The sequence below is a fragment of the Bombus fervidus genome, chromosome 7 (assembly GCF_041682495.2).
Source record: "Bombus fervidus isolate BK054 chromosome 7, iyBomFerv1, whole genome shotgun sequence".
In the NCBI taxonomy this organism is placed as follows: Eukaryota; Metazoa; Arthropoda; class Insecta; order Hymenoptera; family Apidae; genus Bombus; species Bombus fervidus.
Window position 1 is genome coordinate 13,233,205 of NC_091523.1, and position 20,282 is coordinate 13,253,486.

The 20,282-nt window shown below is 39.5% G+C and overlaps 1 protein-coding gene across 3 annotated transcripts in view; it reads left to right on the top strand.

Annotated features, from left to right (window-relative positions):
• The first annotated feature begins 1,834 nt into the window (after positions 1-1,834).
• The window catches only part of Ldd (lipid droplet defective), a 31,782-nt gene continuing 13,334 nt past the window's right edge, over positions 1,835-20,282 (top strand). Inside the window, exons 1-37 of one of the 3 annotated variants that reach the window (XM_072007129.1) lie at positions 1,835-2,839; positions 6,131-6,211; positions 6,310-6,533; positions 6,764-6,906; positions 6,992-7,122; positions 7,216-7,601; positions 7,714-8,028; positions 8,118-8,373; positions 8,453-8,650; positions 8,729-8,943; positions 9,042-9,252; positions 9,422-9,822; positions 9,918-10,200; positions 10,283-10,477; positions 10,547-10,764; positions 10,839-11,023; positions 11,103-11,647; positions 11,724-12,104; positions 12,184-12,831; positions 12,924-13,112; positions 13,187-13,269; positions 13,348-13,510; positions 13,601-13,782; positions 13,889-14,512; positions 14,662-14,792; positions 14,876-15,198; positions 15,268-15,457; positions 15,532-15,672; positions 15,832-16,155; positions 16,303-16,798; positions 16,896-17,016; positions 17,093-17,283; positions 17,345-17,483; positions 17,655-17,862; positions 18,694-18,834; positions 19,742-19,931; positions 20,063-20,257. In XM_072007129.1, the coding sequence (XP_071863230.1) occupies positions 6,149-6,211; positions 6,310-6,533; positions 6,764-6,906; positions 6,992-7,122; positions 7,216-7,601; positions 7,714-8,028; positions 8,118-8,373; positions 8,453-8,650; positions 8,729-8,943; positions 9,042-9,252; positions 9,422-9,822; positions 9,918-10,200; positions 10,283-10,477; positions 10,547-10,764; positions 10,839-11,023; positions 11,103-11,647; positions 11,724-12,104; positions 12,184-12,831; positions 12,924-13,112; positions 13,187-13,269; positions 13,348-13,510; positions 13,601-13,782; positions 13,889-14,512; positions 14,662-14,792; positions 14,876-15,198; positions 15,268-15,457; positions 15,532-15,672; positions 15,832-16,155; positions 16,303-16,798; positions 16,896-17,016; positions 17,093-17,283; positions 17,345-17,483; positions 17,655-17,862; positions 18,694-18,834; positions 19,742-19,931; positions 20,063-20,257 (9,029 nt within the window). In that variant the 5' untranslated portion in view covers positions 1,835-2,839; positions 6,131-6,148. Of the gene's footprint in view, positions 2,840-4,665; positions 4,767-6,130; positions 6,212-6,309; positions 6,534-6,763; positions 6,907-6,991; positions 7,123-7,215; positions 7,602-7,713; positions 8,029-8,117; positions 8,374-8,452; positions 8,651-8,728; positions 8,944-9,041; positions 9,253-9,421; positions 9,823-9,917; positions 10,201-10,282; positions 10,478-10,546; positions 10,765-10,838; positions 11,024-11,102; positions 11,648-11,723; positions 12,105-12,183; positions 12,832-12,923; positions 13,113-13,186; positions 13,270-13,347; positions 13,511-13,600; positions 13,783-13,888; positions 14,513-14,661; positions 14,793-14,875; positions 15,199-15,267; positions 15,458-15,531; positions 15,673-15,831; positions 16,156-16,302; positions 16,799-16,895; positions 17,017-17,092; positions 17,284-17,344; positions 17,484-17,654; positions 17,863-18,693; positions 18,835-19,741; positions 19,932-20,062; positions 20,258-20,282 lie in introns of those variants that run through there. The other 2 variants (XM_072007130.1, XM_072007131.1) reach the window with 2 other exon arrangements.

Consider the following 20,282-nt stretch of genomic DNA (forward strand, 5'->3'; position numbering starts at 1 on the left):
CCCGTCGATCAATATTTTTCTTGTTACATACTGCTTCAGAAAATACGATAAACGAACGATCTCTTAAATCGTTCTACGAAGAAGATCGTATCAACTTCTTGGCGAAGTCTCCACACGAAAATCCTCGATCCATCTGCTCCTGTCGAGCGAAGAAATTCTTTGAAACGCTGCCTGCAACTGGTTCACACAGTTTTTCACTGATATTTGTAACGAGGAGAGGTTCTTTTTTCGTATATTCGTTACGATAGATGTTGATTTATACGATGTTAATGGCAATTGTTAACGAAACACTGGTAGACCTTAGGTACATTGTGATGAATGTGAAAGAGAAAATGATGAGAAATTCGCCATTGAGAATGTAAGAAGGATCGCGATTAGAAGTACGTTAGTGCGTTCTTAAGATCTTCTATGATTTGTTATAACGCATAAAATTTGAATCAAAGAAGTCACCATGAAAGTATCAACCATAAGTATTAAGATATTATGCTACTAGATCTATTAATATGTATTTGGTATAAATTGAATGCTTTTTGCTGGTTTTACTCGCCAGTTATTTTAGTAAAAATCTCATTTTATTCGCATCATACATGCCCTATAATGTAAAATTTTTTAAATACAATAGAATTTGTTAAGATTTTTCAATAAATATAACGATTAGAAGATGCCCCAATGCTTATGGTTAGTGGTGTGTATAAAAAAATATATATTGCAAGGAGAATATCTTTTATTCATTCAATTCTCAAAGATGCACCATTGAAAATTTCTAAAATTTCTATGAAAAATCGCAAACCGATCATTTTAAGTATATTCTGGAAATTAGTATTATGTAACTAAGTCGTGACATAGATAGTCGGCGAAAAACGTGGTTTGATGTATCGCGCAACGCAAAATGTTTATTCTGTCTAACGATAATGTATAAATTTCGGTGTGATACTTTCCTTCTTTCGAACGATAATTAATTTCATCATTTTACAATTTTGGCGTTCATTTATTTTCCTCCGTCTAGATACCATTAATTAATATTAATTAATAACCGAAACAATCGTTTGACCGATGAGAGGATGAGTTTCGATAATGTAAATGATAGGCAACTGCGTATGATTGGTCTCAGTTGAACGTTTCAATACAACAAGAGGTCAGTCGATCGACCTATTCGTCTCAAATCCCGCATGCGTCTATTTGCTAAACAAAACCGGTCGTTAAAAGTCGCTTTGATGCTCCCTTTGCGTAAGTAAATAAATCTAAGCATTGATAACAATTCACTAGATAACAATTCAATGGAATTAACGAATTGTACGATCAATAGGATCTGCGATAGGATTAATAATAAAAAATTGTTGTTTTAAATTGCAACGTTAAAATCCATTGATTATTCAATTTTAACAGGTTCGAATGTCAATGATCCGCGCAATAAAATAAATGGGTGGACAATAGTTCGACGATATAACGCTAAAAATAAAGTTAAGGATTATTTATAAAATTGTTGAAATTTTTAATCGTCCGAATTTCAATACACTTTAGATCGCCATGTTAATCGTGTATGAGTTTGAATCACTATATATTATGTATCGTTATATATTATACATTATACTCTTTGTATCAAGATAGTTATATGTACAACATATTTCGATTTCTACCAAAGAGTTCCTGAATCACTATACAAGAACTCCTGCGGCGAATCCTTGTCTCAATGTCTTGTTCTTTTTAAAATATACGTACATATATGTAAATTCTATTTTCTGAACGTCCGATGAACAAATGAATATCAATAGCTGTACAAGATTTTCCACACGGCTTACTATCCCTTTCTCCTCTTTCATTTTCTCGGGAAACAAATCTGAGTAAACAGTACCGCTCCACTGATTCTCTCAAAGGAATTCGATTATCTTTTTCAAGCGATGCAACGAATAGGATAAAATAAAGGAAGGAAGGAAAGGGAACCATAGGGCGCTCTAGGTAAAAAACAAATCACACCTCAGGCATCCATGGTTTATTCCGTGTCTCTGAATACCATAGCGAGAATGATTATTTTTATTTCGTTGAAAGGTTGGAGCCGAAATCGCGAAAGAAAGGATAGAAAAAAAAAAAAACAGAAATAAAGAAAAAGGAAGAGACGAAGTCGAAGGGTATCAGGTCCACGGGGATCATTTACGCGAGAAACATTCGCGTACAACCTAAATGTTGTTGTATACGAACCTATAAATACATATTCACGAGCGGATGTTGAGGCATTGCTAAGGTCCACGTGGTCGTGGATCACGGTGGTGGCAACAGTCGGCCTCCGACCGTCGTCCAAGTGTGCATAAACGTAAGCCGGTGTGTTTCTCTTTTGCGAGACGAACAGTAAGAGCAAGGAAGATCGTGAACCGACGGAACAGGTCGGGGCGAGTTCCCTTTCGACTGGTGTTTTCGTCCGAACGCGCCTCGTGGAGGAGATAGCGGCCGTCCGTTTAAACGTAACATTTGCCAAAAATTTGCGCAAAGGAACGCTTCGTCCGCTACTGAACTGTGTCGCGAATCGTCGCTTGGACACAATAACGATCAGTTCTTGACGCGATCGACGCTCGACATCACGAAGTTGCTCGTTTCAATCGATGTAATCGGTAAGACCAACGATCGGTGCAACGTTCCTCCGTGTTTTTCCTTTTTCCCGCGTCCGACAACGGTGTATTGGCAACACGCGGTACTAGCGACTGCGTTTTTACGAATTTGAAAACCGTCAGATCGATGAGACTCGAACGATATTGAAGCCTCGGGCTCGTGCTTTGTTCGACGATCAAGCAACGAAGGCTAATATATCGAACTGCGCGATTCGGAGAAAATTGCCGAGCAAGTAAACGTAAGTACTACAATGTGATTGCATTATTACGTAAGGAGAACCACGTTGTTTACCGATTCATGTTTTCCTGGATCTTCGGGGGTCCCGGTTGCCTCCGTCTCGGAACGCTTCAGAAATTACGTGCCAGCGTGAAATGTAAAACGTTGGATCGAAATTCAAAACGATCGGACCTGAGGTTCGCGTCAGAGCGGTTTGTTTTGATGGCGTCGACAGCGTTTTCTCTTTGTCGAATGTCTCTTCTTCTTCTTGTTCTGCGCAAACGCTTCATATTCCGATATATCCGGCTTTTTATTCGTAACTCGATCGTTGTTGCCCTTTCAGCAAATATCTTTCGGTTCGCATATAGTCAGAATTTTCGAGAGCTATGCTCGAAGAGCGCTTTGCAAATTCAACCAATCAGTCTTTCGATTCGGCTCGTCCGTCTTTCAATGTGAAACAAGCTTTCAACTTGTTCTCGTTGCGGTGTACACGTTGAGGAATGTAAGTAATACAGTGTCGTTCCCTTCCGAGATTCCTTTATTTTTCTTTGCCCATTGGCAAGGTCTACGCGCTGTTATGACATCGGGAAACTTGTTCGACCAGCTACGCTCCGCTGCAATCTGTTTAGGCTTCTGAGAAAAACGATGCTGCTGTTTCTTCCCATTGTCTTTTGTTATCGATCATCGATCAAAACATGCTTTCAACGCTTCATGATGCACCACGTTCTCATTGAAATTATCTTAAACGAAGCAAGCATCTCTTATAAAATCGTTAAACGCGTTTCGTATTCAAAGATTTCCTTCTGTTACTAGTACGTGTGATATTACTATGTATGGACTTTTGAAAATTAGTACGCAAGGATTTTGACGTATCGCGAAAAGCGTTAATCATTGTTTTTTCGACCGTTCCGTGTCGGCTCGTCGACTTTGAACCGTGCAACTCGTGATCTTTAATGATCGAGAACATGTTGATAATAAAGATTCGATTTTGCTAGCAATACTCTACTATTTAGAACTTTAAATTACACTGTGAAGTAAATTATAGGTTGTCAGGTGTCTGAAACGGAAGAGGTTAAGGAAACGATTATGATAGAATTACGTTCAGTAATCGCGTATCTTTAGATTCTCCTTCAAAGATTCTTTGAATTTTTTCTCTTCATTAATCCTACTGAATCTTATTGAATCTTACTGAAACAATGCCTTTGTTTTATCGGAGATTGTTTTATCGATTATCTAATATCGAAGAAGGTAAATTGCGATTTCTTTGTCCAAGTTTGGTCTTTCTTTCTTACGTCAGGTGTCTCTTCAATCTTCTGCAAATACGTTATCCTCTTTGCTATTATTGTTACCTCATTGGAGGAAGAAATCAAACTAGAACTTCATCAATATTCTAATCAATACTGTAAAAAATATTCTCCAGAGTCCACATGATCTATCACGCGTTTCGCTTGTGCAACGTAGCTGAGAGACATAATTTACAAACGCAGTGAAAGTGCACACAACCTGTGACGTGCTAATGAATGAAACCATCCACCGACTGGAATGTTTCCCCTTCGAACAAGTTTCTTTATAATCACTGATTTAGTAAACAACGAGCATCAAGTGAAACAGCAGAATGTAAATTTATAGTTATGCGCAGCTGTACTGGATTACATCATGAAGATTTGTATTCTACTTATCGGAAGATTGTTATTTATATTTGCATTTTTATTACGCTTTCACGGACATACAAGTACTTTGATTTTGCTTCAGTGTCGTGCATTAGACATCCACAATTGTACGTCGTAAGCAAGTAAGGAATATTCATTTTAATTGTTTTACAGTTTCACGCGAAAGAATTTTTTTTTCTTCTTATCTTTCCCGTTGTTACGGCGTTCGAGAAGTTTCCGACAATTTTCGTAAATGCATCCGCGAATGCCAGCGATTATACAAATGACAGAGTGAAGATGGTACGTACTTCCAAATCAATAATTACTTTGCATCTTTGTAATCTTGAACTGGAATAATGATGAGTGTGCGGAAGAGCTGGAGAATTCGTGTGCGTGTGTATGTGTAATTATGCTACTCAATTTGGAGGTCAACCATCGTAATTGCTAACACGTCATTTAAAATGCTTATTTTCGATTGTCATTAATTGGTTTTTGTTTATCGTAAATCGATGATTTCTTGAAATGTTATTTAACTACATTGTACAGAATAAATCTGTAATCTTCGATGTCTTTCCACTATGTCAAGATCCAACAGTAGTTATAAATAGTCGGCGACCTTCGTTTAGCATTTTAATTTCATATCAATTTACGATTAGCGTTGATAATTGAGAATCCAATCTAGAGGCAAGTCGATAAAGTAGCGCGCTGGTCGATCGATACATTAATTTCGTAATTGAAACGACGCTTTGAACAAAATACGGTGAAATTAAGAGAAAATTGACAAATAAATTAGCCGCACTTTTTACATTTTACATATTCCGATACCATACACCTATTATGTACCTACAAAATGAACAGCGTACAAACGAGAACACGCTGGCACGTACATATTAATGATAATAACGGGTCCAAATCAAATTTAGAAGCTTCGATGTCAAAGCTGGAGATTATTTCGTGCGTTTCCAAGCGACACGCATTAAATTCTCATTTAATATTCAGCCATAATTTATTCACTGGAAATTAGAATACATCGAACGCTCCAAGCTTGATCACTTTCAATTGGTTATTTCGACCGGAAATAAAGGTGGAACTATGATATCGATACGTTGATACGACACGTACGAATGATCGACTTCGTTCTTCGTACGAAAAGCAATCCGTACGGTTCATTGTTCCGTTTCCCCGCAATGGATCCCGGAGCAGCACGCGACAGAGTGAAGCGCATTTCCGGTTGTCGATGTATCGACAGACGCGCTTGTTACGCTCTTCAAATATTTGTTCTGCCCTACGCGATATATCAGCGATCGGTTTCGCCTGTTCAATCTTGATTTATGGATCGCGACTCGCTTTTCCAATGTATCCAACCATCGATCCTTCTCCACCGACATTTTCGAAATTTCCACGAAAGTCAACTACGTAACCGAAAGAGCTGTTTGACGAATCTCGGTTTTCTTGTTAGGTGAACAAAGCGAGTAGCGTCGAATTCCGAAACGAAAGACTCGTGCGAATGTATCGATAACACAGATACGAATACTTCGATGTATGTCTGTGTAAGACTCCGCAGCAGAGAAGTTAAAATCTGTAGCCAACCGAGGGACAAAATAATCCGAAGAGTTTAAAACATTGATAAACAGCGTAAAGTATTTTGACGATTCATTTTGCAGATCTAAATTGTTCTCGCGATGAGGGTCGACCAAATTGGACTTCTCTTGTGGAAGAATTACATCGTCCGAAAACGTCAACCGGTAATTATAATTATGAAATTATATAATTTGAGATTTGTTCGAAGTTACAAGCAGCGAAACGATATGTGATATACATGCACAAACTTCAATGTTTATAGGGTATATTGGCTCTGGTATTCGTATGGCCTGTGGTCGTGTTCATGATCCTGTACACGATTCGCGACAATGTAGATCCGAAGTATTATCCAACTTGCCAATTTCCTGCGAGGTCTATGCCGCAGGATGGGTTGCTGCCATTCGTTCAAAGTTTCATTTGCAGCGTGGGAAATCCCTGCGATCCTCTATCGGAATACGAAGAAGTTCCTTCTTACAAAAATGCCACGTTAGTTTAGCAAGTTGCAAAATCTTCTTTTCTAAACATTTTCTCTTTTTAATCATTTTAACCGTCTATAACGTCTAACGATTCGATACTATTTTAAACATTGATTTAAATATCTCTGTGAATCGTTAAAGTAAAATAGAGAAAGTTGAAGCAACACCAAATGATTCTTAATTTCGTTTATTTATTTTATTTCGATAGAAGCATGTAAAGAAGATTTATTTTTACAACAGTCTAGGTCCGTTAGTGGTAGAATTGCAGCCGATGCTCGGTAACGAAACGATTCTTTCCGCTATCAGCACGTTGCCGAACAGCATCCAGCTTCTAAAATCAATGGCGCAGATACTCACTAGACCAGAAATCAAAGCGCTGTTCGGTACGTATGCACGAGTTGCTCAACACCTCATTTACTATCGTGGGTATTCAGGAATTTACATCGAGTATTGAATTTGTCAAACTAGATCGCGGTATTCGATTGGGCGATCTGTTCAACAACCACGAGGAAATCAAGAATCTTCTTAGGGTTCAGATGCCGTACGCGCGAAGCGGATTGATCGACGAACTGTTTAACTCGTCCATAAAGTTACTATACGTCAGTATCGTATTATTAAGCTAGACAAACTGAACTCATCGATCAATTCATCCCGATGGAATTGTTTTCAACTTTTATTGGACCGATTTTCAGCTTATCGAGGCGTTCGGTTCGTCTAATATCGACGGCGCGATTTGTTCTCCGGAAATTTTGAAGAAGTATCTGATTCTACCTAACGAACAGAACTACTTGGAAATTTCCAAGATTCTCTGTGACATCGATTCGGCGAAGATACCCAAAATGCTCGAGATTCTGTCCAAGCATCTTGATTTCTCCGGTTTGCTGGAAATGATAGACCGTGTAATGGCCAAGTTTCGCGATTACGATTTTTTCGACGACTTAAAGAGAGCGGTCGAAACGATTCTGGACCTGCAAACCACGAAGAAGTTCGTTCCGCAGTACCTAAAGTTACGTCAATGGATGCCAAAGATGATAATGGTGTTCAAGAACGTCACATTCAAAGAAATTGACCTAACTTTGTGAGTAGCTTCGGTCGAATTTTAATTTCAAATGAATCTTTTTCGAACGAGAAAAGATTACAAAATAAATAAATAGGAAGTAAAAGAAATATATTCTCGAATCTAATCGCAGCGTGAATAAATCGTTGCAAGTTTTGGATCCGGTGTTCTCGATGGAGCGTGATTGGGTGACCGTCCGTCGAATGTTCTTGAGATTGCAAAAGTTACTGGATCTAGCGAAACGGATGATGGAGGATCAAACTATCGACTCCTCCGAGAGCTTTTTCACGATAGTGCAACGTTTGTCCAGCACAGTACGATTTGTGTACGGAAACATGGCGAAACCCGAGAATCTTACTCAAATTCTAGATCTGAGCATCGCCATTCTGCACGATGGCGCGAAATTGATGCAAAAGATTTTGGACGGCCACCAGGACGACATACAACTGTGAGATTTTTCCATTGCTTATACAGTAATTTTTTTTTAAATGTATCTACGTATGTGTTGTGAAATGATTTTTTTTTTTTTTTATACAGACCAGCTGAAATTCTAGACGGACTCAGAGATTTTCTATCGGATAACATCCTAGCCACGTTGAGTTACATTTTGTCCTTCATGCAAACGATCGTCAGAATGTTACACCATGTTGCCATTATTCACGAGGACGTTCAGTACAGAATTTACGATATTTCCATAAATCACAAAGACACCGTGCAAAAATTGCTAACGAACGTCGATCCAAATTTTTATCGAACACTCGTTAAATCATTCTCTAAACTGGACTTCGTTGAGGTTGGCAAACGTTTCAATTATTTTTGTATAACCTTCCACGCTTGTAGAGCGCACGAAATGATTCTTGCGTGTATTGCAGAAATTCGTGGATGAAGTTAAACGCACGAGTCCCGACGAGTTCTTTTGTCAGGAGGGGACGCTGAACGAAATTTTTGAGCCTTTCACAGACGGCAAAAACGAAGCTAAACACGTCAAGGAACTACTGTGCAGCGATGCCGGAAAGAAGTTTATCTGGGACGTGTACGAAAGTTTCGAGTTGAGAAACTTTGAGAGCATAGTAAGCATTGTGTTTCGCTTGTATTGACGCGAATGATTCTCGAAACCTGTTCTCATAATCCGGGGGTGACGTTGTTAGGTGAGCGACTCTTTATCCACGGTGTTCAATATGGCATTTCGCAAGGTGGTCAGCGTAGAGAAATCGAATCTAACTTCGCTAGTCGGCAGCACAAAGGAGTTGATATCGTACTTGACATCGCCGAAAAGGCCAGACCCCGACTGGTCCGTATTCAAATTTGACGAAAGATGGCATGAAGTTTTCGAAGAAACTCGATCTCAAGGAAGATTGAACCTGTGAGTGGCACCGTTAGATATTTTCTCGACCTCTTACATCCGAGAAGAGAACAGCCTGTAAAAATTATTTACTCGACTTTTACCTTTTTTCTCTTCAGTCTGGCGATCCATTTGAGCATAATGAAAATGGTCGGCTCTCGTAGCGTGACTTATATTATTATGGAGCCTGATCTGAAGAAGATGAACATACTCGCGAAGATAATTTTGTATGACTTGAAGAAGGATACTACGAGCTGGATCGGTGAATTTAGGCAGAGGAAAATGGAGTTGATCGAATCGTTCTACTTGACCGTAACGGATAAGGATAAGGTTGGTAAACAATCGCGTAACTCTTTTATAAAATCGACATTTCTTCCGGTAGCGAGGAAATGTTGCGGAAGAACGGTTACAGTGAGACCTACCATTCACACGCAAAAGTATACACGCTATATCAGCATAGTTTGTTTACAGAACAAGAAACTGTTCTTCTATTTTACAGGCTTTACAAATTCTAGAATATGACAATTTTACCGATATCTACTGTGCGAATCCAGATCCGCCGGATTTATTAAATTTTCCAAAAGACTCGAACGAGACAGTGCTGAAGGCGTTGATTTGTCATATCTCAAAATCCGTACAAATGGACTTGGAAATTGACATGTCGAATATTGAGCAAATGGACGAAGTTCGTTATAACAATACCATTCATTTCAATTCAATGAAAAAACCGTTCAATTGGACAGACTTTAACATGGAAACGATCGAGATTTATCGATACATCGATACTCTGGTCCATCAGGAAGATCCAGGTTACAACATGACTAGATTAGAAGAGGCGAGAAAGGCTTTTGAAATATCCTGGAGCATCGATATTAGCGCCAAAGATGTTTTCGAGATGAGGTACGCAAGCAACAAAAATAATGTTCCCTTTCCTTTTTCATTACCTTTTTAAATGGCAGATATTTACTTTGGTGACACGTTACATCTTTCTGCAGCGTAGGTTTGATCTGCAAGTTCTTCAAATTGACGGAGAGCTCTCTTTTCTCGTCGAAAGGAGTATGGAAGGAGACGCACGCGATTGCCTGGGCGTCCTCGGTGATCTTTGAGTATATCGAGAAGATCGTTGATCAAATTCAGAGGAACGAGTATAGAGCGAAGCTCTCCGAGCTGCTGCAGGACATGCCGCAGACGGAAATTCTTTTAAACGCCATTCTACGAAATTTATCTCCTTTGATCCTCGATGTCGTTGACATCATAACTATGAAACCGATTCATCTTGTAAGCTATATAATTCGAGCATTGTATATTTCGAATCGAAATTTCGTTTAAAAATTCTTGAAAATTCGTGTTTTTTCGCCAGATATCCGTTCTCGACGATTACAAATCGCGAGAAAAACATTGGCCTTGCGTACAAAACGAGAGCGCCGGATCTGCCATGGAGATGCGAGAAGGCACTCGCGAAATAATCAGAGAGATCGAGAGGATATCGTGTAATCCAGCTTTGTTTATCCAGGAATGGAACGAGCATCCCGTGTTCACGAAAACAAGAAAGATCGTAAGTTATTTATTTAGAATTTATTCTTTTCACTTAACGTTTGGTGATACTCAACGAAATATATGTCAGTTGCAGCACGATAAAATTGTTCAATCTCCACTTTTCAATTGGACCTTGGGTTACATAACATTCCGTCGTCAGGCTAAGAAGCTCAATGATTTGGTTAACGACGCCACACAGGTTATCCTGGCGGAACAACCGCATTTCTGGGAGCATTGGGCGTCTCTCGTGCCGGAAGTTGAAAACATATTTTATAAGAGGTGGCCGGATATGAAGAACGATGCCAAGTGAGAGTCATTATCGTCGATTAGTATTAAAGAAGCCCGCAGGAGAATATATTTTTTATGTATTTATGATTTAGAAACACCCTTGAATACGTTGATTACGAATTAGACAAGACAGTGATGGCCTTTCAAAGTAATCTTTCGGCTAGCGATCTCTGGAATCCGACAATCTCCATTGAGAATCGCATTCTCGTTCTAATAAAATTTATCTCACACTCTGTTCAGAAAATGATACAGACCGCAACTAACATTCTGCGCAATGGTGAGTGCCAAATAGTCTGTAAAATTGTTCTGAATCTTTTGTTTTCACAAAGTTACCAAAACTTGTTCTTGGTTTCCAGCTGTATTGTTAGAGCCTTCGGAAAATTCCATAAAACTGAGTTTATTTCCGTTGTTGGGATTCGACGATAAATCACCCATCTCGATTTATTACAATAAGCTACCGTACGTTATGGTCACATTGATCAATGGATTGATGAACTCAAATGTCGGTGATCGCATATTCAATTCACCGGATACTGACATCACTTGTACTCGATTATTCGAATGGTGGTCAGATTCTGTTTCTGGCTTTACTCCCGAGGAATATAGAACCTTGAAGAATTTCACCTGTGACCTTGATCCTGATAACTTCAACGTTTACACTGACCTGTACATGGCCGAGGCTAATGTATGGACGAAACCTGTTAACAGATATCGATCTTCCATGATCACGGTAATAGGTGACATATACGATTTCGCGTTTGAAGTTTGGAGGTTGATGGAGGATATAAAGGAGAAGAAGATAGAAATCGAGGTTCCATTTTCCATGTCTTATGTTTCAACTGCTCTTCAGAAATTCAAGTATGTTCTAGAATTTTATGATACGGAGACCAATAACCAGAAGGTGAATCAATTGTTTCGTTAAGTATTCAACTTTTCAGAAGTTTGTTAATATTTTTCTGATTAATATGACGTTTTAGAAGTTGGAAAGGAGCAACTACAGAATCTTCATAGAGGGTGTTGCCGAAGGTTTGAATCATATCACGAATGCGATAAAAAATATCAAGACACAGAATAACCATTTAAATATTTGGGATTTCGTTGAAAATGGCGATGCACGCCAGTTGTTAAAGATTCTCGACAATCATCCTGAAGAAACGATCGCTTTAGTGGCTACGCTTAGTACGCTCAATTCGCCAACAAATGTTTTCATGTCGTACGAGGATGTAAGGAAAACTATGTGCAGCTTTCGGTTTAACTCGAACTATTGGTCCACTCCGAACAGAACTCGATTCATAAAAGAAATATGTTCTTTCGATCCCGACCAATTACTGAAAGGTGTCACCAGTGCAGAATACTACGTAAGTAAAGACAAATCATAGAAATGACACTGAACGTATCGTTTTTGTTATTGCCTTTAATACCACGAATGCTTAACAGTCTTTTGTAACCGGTCAAACAACTACCATGTCGAAATCAACGCACTTAAGCGCCTCCGTTATCAAACTGTTGGATACAGCGTTACGCTTTCACGCAGAGCAAAAGTCTGATTACGTTATAAACTCGAAAATTTTCAATGCGACGACCTGGAGGAATTTATCCAACGACACCTGGTCTGTCATTGGTAAAGCTGGTCAAGCCTGGATAGAGAGGTACATGAAATTAGCGAAAAACGAAGATCCTATGAAATTAAACGGATCGACAGATTCGCTGGCGAAATTGGCTCGAGCGTATCAGCTTCTAGACGCTACGATCGAGCTACTGGCCGGCGGGGATATTTGGCAGAAGCTTCGGATCCTCTACGAGAATTCAAGGGTGAAACCTATCTTAACTCTAATAGAAGACCTGCCGAATCTCATCGTCACCGTTGTTGACACTTTCGTGAAGTCAGAGAGATTGAACGATTTCGTGGAGAAACTCTCGTTTGGCAAGCTACACCCTTGCGACATCGACAAATATTTGATTGTGCCCAGCTTCGTGCGGAAGAAGGTCCTCTTGTCAAGCATTACCAACTTTTGCCAAAAGATCGTTCTCGCCGATGGACAACTGACTATGATCGATATATTGCCCCTTGATGTCAAGTACGAGGTACAACGTTCGACTAGACTATACAACTTTCACAACGTTGATGACGACGTTGTTAGCCGCGTGACGTTGTTAAAACTTGCGGACATTTACAGGAAGGTCGAATAGCAAGAAATTGGTCGGGAAACTACGACGAGATTTATCTTTTGGAAAAATTGCAACATATCGAATCGACGATAATTCGAGCTGCTTCGGAAGGTTTCAAGGATCCGAAGGTTCCAGCATGGTGGATTTCCTTCAAAGAAGGCACCTTCGAGGATTTTTTGACGCTTTATAAAAAGGAGGTAAGCGCTAAAATTTCAATGAAATTGTCGTTTATCTAAGCGTCAGGGATTTTACGAAGAAAATTGTCCTTCAGGACCTGAAAGCGCTCGCTCACTTAGTGGTGAAAAAACTCTTCACGACCGCTAGGAACATTTTAAATTCCGCTGGGAATACCGAGTAAGCTACGGTTCCTTGTTAGCATTTGCGGAATTTGTTTATTACGCTGCAGCCGCTTATTAGAAAACTTTCTTTCAGAGACTGCTTCTGGTGCGTCACGTTCCCCCTTGAAATTCTGAATTCTCAGCTGCTGAACCATCGGCTCTACGCGAAACTCTTATGTCAGTTGACTCAATTGAACATATCGCAGATTCACGATATATTAATGCATGATCTCTATTGGAATAAAACTACTAGTATGGTAATGCTTTATTTTATTTATAACTCAACGATCACGATTCAACCAATCAATTTCAAACATATCCGTTTAATTTGAAATTCCTCCTATTAGATAAAGAATTACCAGTATCTGAACGTCAAACGAAATAGAAACGAATTTCTGACAACTTTGGAAGGCACGTTCCATCACATCGCCGAGATTCTAATGAATTTTCAAAACAAGACTTACAGTGACACGATCAACGAGTGTTATCATAAATTCGTAGGACGTCCCGCTTATTCTAGACCCGGACTGTAAGCATTCCAGATATATTTGTATCCCTTAGATTAATTGACAAGTGTCTTACACATCGATCGTTCTTTTTACGCGACGTGATAATAAAAACAAGTTTCATTTAAGGTACGTGACCATGGTTCTCGGTGTGTTGGATTCCCTGCAGAAGAACGTGTTCATCCTGGACACGGGCCGGAATCACAAGAACATCGAAAAGTTGTCCAAAATGGCAGAGAAGTACGTTCCGATCTGGAAGCCCGTGCGAGACGTGGTAAAGGCGTCGGACGTCGATGACGTAGAGGCGTTTTTGCCAGGGGCGATGATTAACGTGAACGCGGTGCTGAACGACAGAAACGGGTCTCTTTGTCGGACTAAGTTAGAATGTCGGAATCGGACGGTTTTGTACAACTATCTGAGCTCAAAGAAAGCAGGAAAAGTGTTCCAGTATGATCAAAAAGCGTTAGGTCACCATACGTTGATGGAGATCGCCGATCGATTGTCCGTAAGTCTGGATCTAGATCGGATCTATCGCGAGCTGAAACAATGGCAAATGGACGCCACGTGGAATTTAACGTGGCTGAAGGAGATCCTGAGGCACTTGTCCATCGTTATCGGAGAGAGCGGCAATCTGGTCGACGTCGCCAGTAAAATAGACTTCCAGGATGTCTCGAGCGTCTTAGGAGTTCCTGATATCGTCGACGGGGTGGTTAATATCCTGAAGGATAAGACGGTGGACAAGCTTTTCGACGGGTAAGAATGTCTTGATCGTAGGAATGAGATTGGACGCGAGACATCGAGTGACCGAATTTGTTTGGAACTTGCTTCAATTTTCGAATATTGACGTTCACTTTTAATCCGACATCGTATAAAGATTCTGTTATGCCGTTTCGTTTTTCTAGATTGAAGGAAATAGCGGAAGATATTAAGCCGTTCATCGAGGATCAATACGTGATGGACGATGTTTATCGAATAATCGTGGCGTTTCAGTCGATGGACATCTTCAAGAATTTAGGATTGCTCGATATGAAATGTATGATCTCATTGCGTGTTTCCTCTCGAAAGAAATGCCTTGTGACGTTCGATTCGGTGGTGCGACGATATTTTTATTTTCAGACGTTATCAGAGATATGTTCGACAACTGGGACGTGGTAAAGTCATATTTGGTGGATAAGATCGGAATTTCCAATGATGTAGCGTTGATGCTGAGCCAAGCAAAGATAGATATGATTTCTGTTTTCATGAAAGAAAGAAGAGCTCTCAGTTTGAAGGAAATCATTTGCTCCCCGACGAAACTCAGCGAAATGTTGAATTTTAATAGCAGTCGAATCACCGCCGAGGAAGTCAGCTCCGCTATCTGCCAGTTCGAGGATTCGCAGACACAGAACGTGACCATAACGTTGATTAAAAATTTAAATTTCGATTATATTTTTAAGACTGTGAGTATAATCGTATGAATAAACATTGACGGTAAAAAATTTCGAATTTAATCTAGTTCGTTATTTTAGCTTATGAGCGCGAACGTGAAAAATATATTGGCCAACGCAAATTTGACGGAAACAGAGGGAAAAATGGTACTGAATAATTTTGGAGTGGCCGCAGAGTTATTGCCATTCTTCAAGGACAAACTTTCCTCTCAAATGCCAACGGCGCAAGTCTTGGAAACAGATGCGCAAGAACCGGATCAGACAGTCTCCAGTAAGTTATGCAAAATTTTGGAATTAAATTAACGCAATTTGCGTATTTAATAAATATTCAAATGCATTTCGTAGCTTCCAAGTTCCTTCAAGATTCTAGCGAGATGCTGTGCGGCCAACCGATGGTCTCTGATAACGGTGATTTATACAAAATCATCTCGAAGATCGAGGATAATAGCAAAGATTTCGATAAGGCTGAGCTCGATTCTTTACCCAGTATGTGTAATCGATCAAACGACAGATATTAATTTTGAATTTGAAATTTTTCATCAGTTGATTGAAAATTTTTGCACTTTTGAATTTTTCCACTTTCGAACCTCGAAATTGAAGATTATAAATTAAAACATCGAAATTTCGAACTTTTTTTCTGTTCAGCTGAATTTTGCAGAAACACCTACAAAGGTGTTGTGGCGATGGGAGGCGGGAAAATTATATGGTCTTACGTGAAACCTCTACTACGTGGTAAAATACTTTATGCTCCCAATACCACAGTAATCAACAATGTAATGACATTAGCAAATAAAACATTCGTGGAAATGGAACACTTCGGCGTATTGATGAACAGTTTCGAGAAAACTTTAACCTCATTGGCGAATCTTACCGAAATGAGCGACAGTTTAAGAGAGCTTCAAGACATAATGTCCTCGGACGTTATAAAAATCGCCATTAAATCATTTGGCGGAAGCAATTTCGAAGGCGGTAAGTTGTCCTAGGAAAAGGTAAAACAAACAGCTATGTATTTTTGGATTATTCAGATTTTTTTTAATAGAATAAATCAGCTCACTCCATTTTTTGCAAAACAAAGACGCGAACGTGCCTTTTCTAAAATGTTTCATCCTCTTCTAGGGGATTTCACCGATATGGATCTCAGCGAGGTTTCGTGGCGACTTAAGAGATCCAAACGTTTGATAACGATGGTTGGTATGTTGAATGATTTATTGGAGTGCGTGCTCGTAGATCGAATAAGAGGATTTCGGTCCGAGGAGGAAATGGAAGCGAAAGCACGGGTTCTGATGGAAACGCGAGAATTTTTAGCCGGTGTTGTCTTTTTGGATAAAGCCCCAAAGAGATCTAGCAGATCTTTGCAGCATGAATTGCCCGATAATATAGTGTACAAAATTCGAATGGACGTGGACTACGTGCAGTCCACGAAGAGATTAAAAAATCAGTTTTGGATTCCTGGTCCGGAGAGCAGTTTTATAGAACACCTGAGATATATGAGAGGATTCGTACAGCTTCAGGACTCTATCGATCGAGCAATTATAAGAACGAAAACTCAGAAAGATCAGGATTGGAAAACTATGACACAACAGATGCCATATCCTTGTTGGAAAGACGTACCGTGCGTATAATCTCTTGTTTTTCTTTTATATTTACGTTTTAATTAATTCTGCGAAACAATTTTAATAATAATGATAATAATTTTATGTATCACGTAGCTTTCAAACAACTCTGTACGAGTCTCAAGGTATTCAAGTTTGTTTCTTTTTTGCGCTAATGATGTGCGTTGGAGCAGCTGTCAGGCATGTTGTATGGGAAAGGGAATCTCAAAATGCAATGGTAACAGGGGAAATATCACAACATTAACATTTCATTTAACTAATGGCATTAGTTAATTCCATAGTTCCGTTTCTAGGTAATGAGCGTAATGGGATTGAAACCTTGGAGAAACACTGTCGCTTGGTTCATTACGACATTTATAGAACTCTTAATCGTGTTGTTCTCTATCGCAACAATTCTGCTTGCTGGAAAAATTTTACCAAAATCTGATGCTTCTTTAGTTTTAATCATGATGATCGATTACGCGTTCTCCATCGTAACCTTCTGGTAAGTTTTATCAAATTAATTGATCATCAACGTACTTTATTCTACTGAAACAAATTTTCAGTTACATGATTTCAACGATGTGCAGCTCGGCAAGTCTGGCCGCGATCACTACCGTGGTTATGTTCTTGCTGACATTCATGCCATACGTCATTGTCATTGCTATGGAGGCCGTTATTGGTCTCGGGTATAAGCTTCTCATCGTAAGTTATCGCCACCTAGCGTAGCAATAGCATTTCCGTGACAAATAACACGTTCGAACGATGCGTCCGTGTTAGGTTTCACGATAAAACCACCATTTCCTATAAAATTATGTTAATGTCGTGCACATTCTGCGAGCAAAGAGAACGATTTATCAACGCCTTTCTCCTTAGTGTCTCAGCATGTCGACCAGCTTTTGTTACGGTTGCTTGTACGCGGCCAGGAAGGAAGTTCAAGGCATCGGACTAACTTGGAGCGCGATGTGGGAGGAATCTAGTCCCGGCGATTCGATGTCTTTGGGTTGGGTGCTCCTAATGATCGCCTTCGACGGCTGCCTTTATGCCTTAATCGGTTATCTCGTCGCCAGATACACGAATTCAGGTAGAAACTTGTTAAACTTTTTCGCCTCTCTAAACGGAACTCGCGTAAACTTTTAGAACTTTGTAGAATCGATCTTTCATCGTTCGGTGGAGGTGTCACCAGCTTAGAGTCTACTACAACTTGTTCTACTTTCTTACATTTATTCGTTTCTTTTTTTTTTTTTTTTATCGCATTGAAAAATTCGTTGGATCTATACAACTACACGCAACAACGTTATCCAAATAACTTTCTAACATGATATTTGTTCCAAAGATTTCAAGAGATCAGTTGTGATCTCTGCTGCATGCAATGTCGCGAATTTATTGAATATTTCTATGTATCCTGTCTGTGTACCCCTTTTATTTATTACTCTATTGTCTATAACCATTACTAAACATAGAAGAAGAAAACATGGAAAAAGAATACAAGGATGGTATCACTAAAGTTAAACAAAACATAACATCGTTATAATACTATTCGATGTTATTAAATATAATAGAATATCTTTGAAAATATCTATTCAACATTCACGATACTACTTCGTTTCTTTATTGAGATCCTCCATGTGTTCACAATGAAACAACGAAAAGAACATTGTTACGAATTCTACACGTTTACACGCACCTCTCGTTCGCATCGTCGCAAATTTGCGCACAGATTTCACCAAAACCTTCCCTCCTCCCCCATATAATCGCCACTGATGCTGCAAAGAGAAACGCCAGGAGGGCGGTCTCGAGATGCGGTAAACATTCGCAAAGAAAAGAAAAGAAAAGACGGTGCGTGTCTCCGAGAGAAGTTCGATGACCCGGTGAGTTTCTGGAAACGGACGAGCATTGGCGAATAATTTTCCAGGCAGGGGCTTTCACGATTTGAGGTCCCGTAGCTTATGGTGGGCCGATAAACGTTCTCTCTATGGCAGACCAAGCTACCTCGCCTTCGTCAACAACCTCTATTTCACTAACGACGTTCTCCACCCTTCAGCCACTTACCAAGGTATCGCACTCGCTCGCTCTTTCGCTCTTGCACGATATTTCAGCTTTTCTTTTTCTTTCTTGCTTTTGCTATGTTACGTTATGTTCTTACATTGCATTCAAGCTTCGTTCGCATTATTCAAATATTTGGTTGTGTATATTTCAATTGTTATTTATCTCATGGCTCTGTCTTATTCTTGCATACTTCTTTTTTTTTATCCCATTCGAGAATATTCGCTCGATACGGATATTTGACAAAATTACTAAATCGTTTGATATCGCGAGAACGCTAAAGGTGAAACGTAATGTAATCTGCATAAACGCGGTACCATCCGTCTATTTCGTAAAATTTGCACGGGAAAGAGCTATTCGAATATTTGGTTTGCACTGAATATGCAAATGTTTGTTGCTACTTCCATGAGAGTGGGAATTCACACGTGAATGCTTAATCTATTCAATGTTGCAGTTCGGATGCATCATGGAACGGGTGTTTCGGTAGGAATTCTTCTTGATAGTTTACCTATGCACATGTTTGCTTGAGTTCCACGCAAACCGTCCGACTATACAACGATATCAGATATTCGCGTCTTGTACGAGTTTCGCGTTTCTGTATTATACTTCTTCGGTGACTGACGTATAGATTGCATGCTGATACTGCATGCGATGCATGAGTTAGAGAATTTGCTTTTATTCACGATAGATAATATGATTTGTCTTCCTTTTTTTTTTTTTTTTTAAAATAAAAAAAAATCTGAAGAAGCCGAGAGAAAAGTTATATTTTGCGGGAAGCATCTGCTTTATTCGATGAATATTTTAATCTGCTTTTCCTAGGATTAGGTAAAGCTGTATAAAAGATAAGCGAGCTTGCTTAAGAAATCACTGTCGATTCCTATTAAAAATACGTGTTCTTTATATTGCATGGAATACAGACGAAGAGAGCGACGCGAGTAACTTGACGGTCAGCGAGAAACAAACAGGAGTGAGATTTGAAAATGTCAAGAAGATCTACAACACGGACCAGGGTGAGGTTTTAGCAGTGGATGACTTTAACTTGAAACTTAATGAGGGTGAGGTGACGAGTCTCCTTGGAAGAAATGGCGCTGGAAAAACCACCATTATGTACGTGAATAACACGATTTCTTCTAAGAAAAATCTTTTCTGCCTTATCTTCTTTAACATCGATTAAATAGGGATTTTTGAGCGGGTATTTGAATTCGTTCTCGTTATTCGAGGGTGTACTTTCTTTTCAGTAAGATGCTGACGGGGATGCTGGCTCCGACCACGGGTGAGATCTGTTTGAACGGTGAAGAGGGTTGCAAACCCGACATAGGGGTCTGCCCTCAAGATAACGTACTTATCGGTACTTTGACACCCAGAGAACATTTAATGTTTTACGCGAAACTAAAACATCCTGACGACGTAGATACGCAACGAAGCGTGAACGAGTTAGTATATACATTATTAATAAAT